Source organism: Eurytemora carolleeae, unplaced genomic scaffold (assembly GCF_000591075.1).
Source record: "Eurytemora carolleeae unplaced genomic scaffold, Eaff_2.0 scaffold88, whole genome shotgun sequence".
NCBI classification, from domain to species: Eukaryota; Metazoa; Arthropoda; class Copepoda; order Calanoida; family Temoridae; genus Eurytemora; species Eurytemora carolleeae.
The window spans coordinates 90,640-100,678 of record NW_019396040.1 but is presented as its reverse complement, the minus strand read 5'-3'; the positions used below and the strand labels follow the sequence as shown (position 1 = coordinate 100,678).

At 32.4% G+C, this 10,039-nt stretch overlaps 2 protein-coding genes across 2 annotated transcripts in view; one reads left to right on the top strand and one right to left on the bottom strand.

Moving 5' to 3' along the window:
• Positions 1–732: 732 nt before the first annotated feature.
• Positions 733–5,400, top strand: LOC111700520 (uncharacterized; the record flags this gene model as incomplete). Its single annotated transcript, XM_023471459.1, is given in 2 exon segments — positions 733–778; positions 4,458–5,400. Coding segments are annotated over 2 exon segments (370 nt in total), but the record flags the coding sequence as incomplete, so codon positions are not given.
• Positions 5,401–5,732: 332 nt separating this feature from the next.
• Positions 5,733–10,039, bottom strand: part of LOC111700474 (prolyl endopeptidase) — a 42,669-nt gene continuing 38,362 nt past the window's right edge. The window contains exons 9-13 of the mRNA XM_023471395.1: positions 9,728–9,853; positions 9,198–9,327; positions 8,329–8,394; positions 6,704–6,765; positions 5,733–6,026 (exon numbers count right to left, since the gene is read on the bottom strand). Coding sequence (XP_023327163.1) covers positions 6,020–6,026; positions 6,704–6,765; positions 8,329–8,394; positions 9,198–9,327; positions 9,728–9,853 — 391 coding nt within the window. The 3' untranslated portion in view covers positions 5,733–6,019. The remainder of the gene's footprint in view (positions 6,027–6,703; positions 6,766–8,328; positions 8,395–9,197; positions 9,328–9,727; positions 9,854–10,039) is intronic.

Sequence of the window (10,039 nt, the reverse complement as noted above, 5' to 3'; positions counted from 1 at the left end):
GGGGTGGAGGGAAAATTGGGTTAGAGGGGGTGGAGGGAAAATTGGTTTAGAGGGGGTGGAGGGAAAATTGGTTTAGAGGGGGTGGAGGGAAAATTTGCTATAGCACAAAAGGACAAAGAAACAAAATATAAAGAAAAATAAATCTAGTTTTACATATTTATCAAAGATATTTTTTTTATTTCCTTATTACAAAGGGATCGGGTTAACATGCAGATTGCAGAGTAGGGAACTTTAATATTGTACAATTGCTTGATCTCTTGATGTCCAAAGTGTGAATTCTAATTTTAGGATATTTAAAAACTATAGCTTTCCATATCTTCATTTTAACTACTCCTCTCCTGATCACAGCTCTCTTCGACTTCTGAATTGGAACGATTACTATGCGGGATATCGAATAAAGATTAAATTAATCTGCAGATTAACTAAAGATCTAGAAAAAGCAATGATCTCGATATCCACAATACAAGAGTTCCCAACTCTGATCTTAAAAAAAAAATAAAAAAAAGGTTCCATCATATCATATTAAACGATCTATATGCAACGTTTATAGTATGGAAAATATTAATATTTTCCACAAAAACTAAATTTTCTTTTCTGTGTGTTATCGAATTCAATAAAAAACATTATCATAACAAAGTCTATTTTCAATTCTAGAAACTATCTCTGTTAGGACGAGATTATTCGGTTCAGTCGTGTTGTTAAATTTCGGTAATAACATTTTTACTATTTTAGCTCAGTTATAACATGGGGACAACAGCTAGACAAACTTGTTAATAAGGTAAGCTCCACCCAATCTCTGTCCTTTGGCGGTTATTTTTGATTTTCAAGGAATGATAGTTGACTTTTTATTTATTTATTTACTGGCTGAAGTGCCAGGCGTTGCCCTTAAAATAAAAAATAAATAAAATATTTGGAAGATAAAAAACGATTTGGTAAAAAAAAACAAAGAATTTAAGCCAATTTGGTCCAGCCGTTTGGCCAGTTATAGCTAATAAAGTATGAGACTGTAAAGACGACCCAAAACTAAAAATATATGACGATTTAAAGTTTTACTTTTGGTTTCATCATTCAAATGAGTAATTTGATTGTTTTCTGAATGTTTCAGCACAGAAATAAGTCAGTTTTAGCCTACAAGGAACCCTGAATTCAAGAAAGCGGATTAAATAAATTCTGTACAATCGTCTCTGAGTCTCATCCTTTTTGGGTAACCCTGTCAATATATTAATACAAACTTCCAAATATATATGTATGAACAAAGAGCTATATTCTTCAGGGTGTCCCAATAAACATGAGAATTCAGTGACGAATTTGATATCGTCTTTTTAAATAAATTCTTGTGATTTAGTATAGTGATGCCTACTGAGAAAGCTGTAATCTGTAAGAGTTTCGTCTGCTATGTTCACATTTTTTTTGTTTAAGTTTTGACTGCATACGGTTGTACTTAGTAAAACAAAAAATTTCAGTATACAAACAGAGTAAACTTGTCCGTCTACACTGTTCATCTTGCGGAGACATTATAGACAAATCTTTACAGCCTTTTACCCTTTTCATAAGATAAACTCTAGCAGACATAAAATATTTTGGGTTTGAAATTAGGTATTACAATCCTAATTCATAACAAAGACGATATTCAATTCGTCACTGAATTCCTATGTTTCTTGGGAAACCCTGTATAGATAAAGACAGTTTGACTTATCAATAACTCTTAGAAATTAAAACATAATTGTGTACATTTCATTTTTTTTGAAAAACGATCGTTTCGTTATGAAAACGATGACGAAAAATCAAAAACGAAACGATTGTTTTTAAAAACGATTGATTTTATAAAACTTGTCGTTTCGATCAAGAACGACAACCCTTCGTTAACGATCGTTAACAAAGAGAGGAAACCGACCTGAAAGGCATCTGTACTTATCATTGAATAGTTTTTAAGAAAATATAAAGAAGTTTTAGCTCCCCCACAACTGTTTAACTTCATGTAAGACGATATTCAATAAAGTTGCATGTAATTTTTTTTCAAAAACGATTGTTTTTCTAAAAAACTACCGTTTTTATTAAATTCGTCGTTTCATTAACGATCGTTAACAACAACCCTTTGTTAACAATCGTTAACGACTTCCCTTCGTTAACGATCGTTAACATAATTAGCAATAACATTTTTTTTCAAAAACGATTGGTTTTTTCAAAAGCGATCGGTTTTTCAACAACAATCGTGTAAAAAACGGTTTTTCCGAAAACGAAACGATTGTTTTTGAAAACGATTGAAAAACGAAACAAAACGATCGTTTAACGATCGTTTTCAAAAACGATTAACAACCCTAAAGTGCACAGCACAGCTGACTGCGCTTTGTCGAACTATTGGCCGGACATTTTACTATCCATCCAACTAAAAGGGGCCCCGAATTGTACATTTTGTATTCAAAAATTCCCAAAATCAAACTCGTCTGTTTTTGAATTCAATACAAATAGTCATTCGTATCTTCACAGTGAAATTGTATCTAGGGGAATGACATGTGTCAATTTAAATTACAACAATTGTTTTTATCTTATTTTAAACTAAACTCTAAAGAATTTTGATATTTAAAAACGTAAAAATTGACTTCCATAATTACATAAGGTTTAAATCATATTTTTGTGTTCGAAATGTTGAAAAAACCGTTAAAATTAAGAGGAGTATCTATCTATGTATTTGGATCTAATCTAATCTAAAACAGTTTTCACAGAATCTCTTATAAATTTCGTACATACTTTTCCACGAATAGTCAAAAATAATTTTATTTTCGTCAACTAAATCACATACAGGGTGTCCCACGAAACATGACAATAGCAAGACGACTTGAAAGTCGTCTTTGATATTTGAATTTATTTGTGACATTTAGTCTTCTATCTACTTTAACTTGTATGATTCCTGAAACAATTATCACATAATTCTCCTAGCCCTGGCATTTCCAAAAAGTGGTCTGCGTTTTTTGTGCTTTCAATATTACCGGAGATATAAAGAGTTTGGTTCAGATTTCAATTTTGTTAAATAAAAGCAAAATTGTCGAAATCTGAACCAAATTGTTCATATCTCGGGCATAATTGAAAGCACAAAAAAGGCAGACCACATTTTGAAAAATGGCAGGACTAGGGGAATTTTGTGATTATTATCTCTAGAAATTTACTTCTAAATTAGGTTGACAAATAAATGCAGCAAATTATATCAAAAATCAAGACGATATTCAAGTCGTCTTGCATACTGTCATGTTTCGTGGGACACCCTGTATGTCAATGGGAAAACTTAAGATACTTCTTGTTATAAACAGAATGGTATTATAATGGGACTGTGCTTTCTATGCAGGGGGGCTGGATCTTAGCTACCTGTCCGTGTGTATTGTACATAGTACAAACATCAAAAATGCAGTACGCTTTTGGAATACAAGTGTATGGGGAGGTTTTGTATCTTGAATTTACTCAGTTTTCTCAGAACAGTTTATTAACGATGAAATATTACTCTGTAAAAGACTGTAAATGTACATCTTCCTGTGAAAATGGAATCCTGCACTCGATAAAGGAGTAGTGGGTTTTATTAGTTTCATGGAAAACAATTATTCTCCAATTAAATATTTTCGGAAGATCACCCCCGAGTACTGCATATACAGATTGACCATTGGAAGTGAAGTACATGGCCTGTACAATAAGTAAAGGATTATGCGTACATCATCATCATAAACTATAACTATCGTCGTTTTCTCTGTAAAAGACTGTAAATGTACATCTTCCTGTGAAAATGGAATCCTGCACTCGATAAAGGAGTAGTCCGGGTTTTATTAGTTTCATGGAAAACAATTTCTCCATTTAAATATTTCCAGAAATCGCCCCCGAGTACTTAATATAAAGATTGACCTTTGGAATTGAAATACATGGCCTGTACAATTAGTAAAGAATTAGCGTACATCATCAGTCTATAAACCTTAAATTGTTAAACATGTTTCGAAAAAAATTAACCCTATCCTGGTTGGGCTATTTTTGTCTAATATAAGTTGTTTTGCCCTTAGAGTTGAGATAGGGGAGTGTGATACATGTCCTTAGTTCAACTTGTCAAGGCCTGCTCACTAATAAAACTCCTTTATACATTTCACTTTAATAAGGATTTACAAAAAGTTTTAAAATACGTCGGAAAAATATTCAATATCAATTATTACATCCACGTGTTAAGGGATTTTAGCCCTCTGTAGCGTTGTTGATAAAAAAGTTATTAAGCATTTCTTGTCAGCTGAATCTTATTTTCGCGGTCTGTCAAAAGCAAGTTTGTATAATGTAAATGTAAAATATTATACATCCTTGGTAAAAAAAGATATTCAAGCACCAAGCCTAGTCCACCGAATGGCAATCGATACATTTAGTTTTTTATTAACAGTTTAAAAGTTCTAACATAATTATTTAAAGATAAATATTTATTGATTTTCTGTTTTTAGGCGATGAATGAATGCTTGGACATAGAAGTTCCCTGTTCCAATATCAATCACACAAATCAATTTGGTTCTGGAAATCAATTTCAGTCCGGAAATCGATTTGAATCTAACGGATTCCAAACTGTAACTGCTGATAAGCTGGAGAAAGACTCAAATCAATTTCAATTTAAATCGGGTCAGATCAAACCCGGCTTTAACCAGTTAGGTTCAACTGGATCAGATTTTAAAACCGGTTTTGAGCTTGACTCTCAGTACACCCACGCAGGGTTACCAATGGAGCAAGATTTAAAGACTGGAAACGGATTCACGAACAGTTTCAAAAAGTGACAAATAAAATACTTAAAAACATCAACGTGTTTTGATCAAAGTGACTGAACATTCGCCTTTAACTCTAATTTTCTAATCATTTTATCAGTGGTACTTGTATCATCATATATTCAAAACTAAGAATTTTGGCGGATTAGATAGAATAAGAGTAATTCAAGTGTTCAGTTCTTTAAAAAGTTTTATATATTGTTGATGAATAAAAAACCATTTTTAACATGTGAACAGAATGATAAAAGAAAAGTTTTTCATACAACTGTAAAAGTACAATATATTGAGAAAATTCCAGAATTTTATTTCTAATACGAAACATTACACTTACGAGATTTAAAATAATTTTTCGTGGGACAATGTAAACTAATATACTAAAATCTTATATCAGGTTTAAACAGTTCATTCATTTTTATAAATAATTTAAACTTGAAAATCAGTTTCATGATTGCAAGTTTTTCTATGAATTATTTCGTCCAACTTCTGTAAAAATATTTTACCAAATCACATGAAATTGTTCATTGCTGAAAAAATGTCACCTATCGACTATATACTAAAATAGATTTAAAAATGAATTTTAACAAATTTCAATTTCTTTTATTTCCTCTGAAATAGTGTTATTTTGTTAATATCAAAACTAACATTTTTATTTTAAAATAAAAATTCATCTTCTTTGTTTAACAAGATTTAAAGAAAACATGAAATAAAGGAACTGAGTTTTTGCCACGAAATGTTCCAATTCCTATCTTTGCAACTTGATGGTGTAAAACTTTGATATTTTGAACTTAGACTCTTTGAATTCATTGTAATTCCAATTCAAGTGTAACTGTAAGGTCCAACTGACTGGGGGGACAGGTAGACAACATATCCCCATTTCCTTCCTTTAATGCTTTGCATTTATCATACATTTTGAGCAAACGGAAGCTAGACAATTGAATCTCCATCTTCTCATAATTTCACAAATATTTTTGAATTTATATTTTCGTCGAACAAAAACAATTAGGTGTAAATCACAATTTTCTTAAAAAAGTTAATTACGGATACTTCAAGTAAAAAATACCTGGATTTACATGAATGGTCACAAAAGACACAAATCTAATCAAAAATGTTTTTTAAAATATACGACTTATAAATATAATTCTTGAAGATGGAAAGTGTACACATAGTGTACAGCAGACTTAGGACTGTACTGTACTGTACTGTACTGTACTGTACTGTACTGTACTGTTGTGATGAACTGGATTCAACTCCTACTTCCTGGAAAAATCGTTATTTAAAGGGATTGCTCACAATTTTAAAATACATCTGATCTATTAGTTTCTAAAATTAGAAACACACAAAAGTTTTTACGTGCAAATCAAATCAAGCTGTTAAGGAGGTTCAAATAATATTATCCACCCTTCGAAATCGAAGTGACTTATGGATCCTGCATATAAATAAATAAATAAAACAGTCACCCATCAGTCCGAAGCACTCGGTAGTTATAAAAGTCCCATATTTTATAAAAGTATCATATTTTATTAAAGATCCCTCTGTGGCCTGTTATTTACTAAATCAAGAATAAAAGTCCTATAGCTTGTTTATGATGTAAACTATTGGTTCTGAATGTTCAGTTTTCACCAATTTTCTTTGTCAATCTAGTAAAATAAAAAAAAAATCAAGTTATCGTGAATTTGCCAAAAAATGACTCAGCAATCGGATATGATTGGCTTTATGTTCCTCATTCCAGAATTGTTGTGATGTCACTTATTTTCAAAAGTTGAACAATTACTTTAAAAGAATCATTGCTAGGTTTACACACAAGTTTTAGATTCAACTGATAAAATTACTCAATTTAGGAATTCCCAATGTTAAACATTAAAAAGGTTTACGCAAACTTAACAAAATGAAATTTTTATTTTGTTCCTTTCAAAATTTAATTATTATTTTGTTACCTGTATTTGAGGTTCAGAGCCTTGGCCAAGAAACAGAAGATATCAGTATATTCTTCAATTGACTAAACATAACATATAAATATTCTTCAATAGACTAAACAGAACATATTTATTCTTCAATAGACTAAACAGAAGATATATATTCTTCAATAGACTAAACATAACATATAATTATTCTTCAATAGAGTAAACAGAAGATAAATATTCTTCAATAGAGTAAACAGAGGATAAATATTCTTCAATAGAGTAAACAGAAGATAAATATTCTTCAATAGAGTAAACAGAGGATAAATATTCTTCAATAGAGTAAACAGAAGATATATATTCTTCAATAGACTAAACAGAAGATATATATTCTTCAATAGACTAAACAGAAGATAAATACTCTTCAACAGAGTAAACAGAAGATATGCACTCTTCAATAGACTAAACAGAAGATATTTATTCTTCAATAGACTAAACAGAAGATATATATTCTTCAATAGAATAAACAGAAGATATTTATTCTTTAGTAGACTAAAAATAAGATATTTATTCTTTAAAAGACTAAACAGAAGATATTTATTCTTCAATAGACTAAACAGAACATATATATTCTTCATTAGACTAAACATAACATATTTATATGTTTCAAAAGACTAAACAGAAGATATATATTCTTTATTATACTAAACAGCAAATAAATACTCTTCAATAGACTAAACAGAAGATTTATATTCTTCATTAGACTAAACAGAACATATTTATATATTTCAATAGACTAAACAGAAGATATATATATTCTTCATTAGACTAAACAGAACATATTTATATATTTCAATAGACTTAACAGAAGATATATATTCTTTATTATACAAAACAGCAAATAAATACTTTTCAATCGATTAAACAGAAGATATCAGTGTACTAGACACTAGGCACTAGACAGTAGACAGTAGACGTCAAAATACTAACAAAACCATCAAAAAATGATTATGCTTTCAAAAATTCAAAACACAAATCCTGAAGACAGTGGTTGTGAAAATTTAAAAGGGGTTTAGGCTAATCCGGAATTGAATTTGAAATCGAATGGTTTCAATCTTTTTTATCTAATGTTTGAGAATTGAAAAATTGAAATTTTTTCCCGGCTTGCGATATGAAGGATTTTAGAACCAGTTAGATTTTATGAGTTATGGCTAGATATCACTTAAAAAGAGAAGGAAGAAAGGTTTGTTGTGAGGGGGGAGGGGTTCTGACCCGTTTTGAATATTGCGTTTGGTAACTTTAGTAGTTCTGTGAGTGCTGCTGTATTACAAAACATTCATTGGAATTCTTTTAATATATTTCCAAGGTGAGGGGTGGGGAAACTTATTAAAATTATGTAACTAATTATAATTTGATCATTTTCCTTTTAAAAGGGGAAAATATGATGAATTTTAGGGTTCTAGTTTAATGTATCCATTTCTAAATGTTTAATCTTTAAACTGGACTAAAAACTAAGCAAGGAAAATTCTAAAATGGACTATCATTGGCATTCCAATTTACAGAGAAACCACAAATAAGAAAATACATGAATATATTAAATATGATAATGTTTGTTTAGATTTCTATGTAAAAGTGCATCAGATAAAGGTGAGAAAGGTTACCTTAGCAGTAGGTTTACCGGCCCCGTGACCTGCGTCAGTATCAACCCTGATGATCAACGGATTCTCCTAGGACAAGAAAAACATAATAAACGAGGATGAAATAAATAAAGGTAGATTAATGATCCGTTGAACCTCTGTGGCTAGAAAAGGCTATAAAGCTGAGCGCAGCGGCTAAGAAAGGCTAAAGAGCCCAGCGCTGCGTCTATGACGATTAAGAAATAAAATGCCAAAGCTGGGAGAGTCTAAGACAGCGGCCAGGACAGGCTAGTGTTCCGGGTTCCGCAACTAAGAAAGCCTACGGTGGCCGAGTTCCACAACTAAACTGGATAACTCAGTGGACCGAGCACTGCAACTAAGAAAGCCTAGGGTGGCCGAGCACCACAAATGGATCGCCTAGGGGGCCAAGCACCGCAACTAAGAAAGTCTAAGTTGGCCGAGTATCGCAACTAAATCCTAGGGGCCAAGCACCACAACTAAGAAAGTTTAGGGGGCCAAGTACCGCAACTAGAACACCCAGGGGGCCAAGTACCGCAACTAGAACGNCTAGAACACCCAGTGGGCCGAGCACCGCAACTAAATCCTAGGGGCCAAGCACAGCAACTAAGAAAGTCTAGGGGGGTCAAGCACCGCAAATAGAACACCCAGTGGGCCGAGCACTGCAACTAAATCCTAAGGGTCAAGCACCGCAACCCAGGGGGCCGAGCACCGCAACTAAGAAAGTCTAGGAGATCAAGCACCGCAACTATAACACCCAGTGGGCCGAGCACCGCAACTAAATCCTAAGGGTCAAGCACCGCAACTAAGAAAGTCTATAGGCCAAGCTTCGCGACTGAACAATTGGCCGAGCATTGGGGTCATATTTGGTTTACCTGGTTCTCATTGTTCCCCATCTTCTCCTGCAGTGTGGCAATATACTTGAGACTATGTGAAGGAACTACACGGTCATCATGGTCAGCGGTGAGAAGGAGGACAGCAGGGTATCCTCCAGTAGTAGGGGGCCTAAACATAATAATAATAATATACTCTAAAAAAATAAAAGGACTGTACCTGATATTATCTATATAATAAAGCTTTTCGCTAATATATTTATATTTATATGTTAGCTATAGCTGGCCAAACATCTCGACCAAATGGGCTGATTTTTTTTAGGGAACCCATGGGTACCCTGGGGTAATATATGTATTATATAGCTGGCCAAACATCTCGACCAAATGGGCTGATTTTTTAGGGAACCCATGGGTACCCTGTATATGATTATGTAGGCTAAAATAATGTGTTTTTTCCACTTCAAAATTAGAATTTTTACCAACGTATTTTTTAAATTCCACGGGCAACGCCGGTCACGTCAGCCAGTAAAAAGTAAAGGGACTGTTATTGATATTATAAAAAAAGACTGTACCTGATATTATGAAGAGGGGATATGTTGAGTAGATTCTGAAACTGTTCCTTGACATCACTGCAACCATAGTTACTGGTCCAGGCGTAGCCAATGGTAAATTTATGGAACCGCAATAAATCCATTACACTAAAAATAAAAAAATTTTAATATTTTTTTTGATTGGTCCTTTTAAAATGTCACTGTTCTTATTTTAAATGTGAATAAAGTATATTGATTATTGACGTGAATCAAAAAAAAATTTAAAGTTTAATTTTCATCATGATGTGCTTAATTCCACCAATTTGAAAAACCTTTTTCAACGTTTTTGGAAAT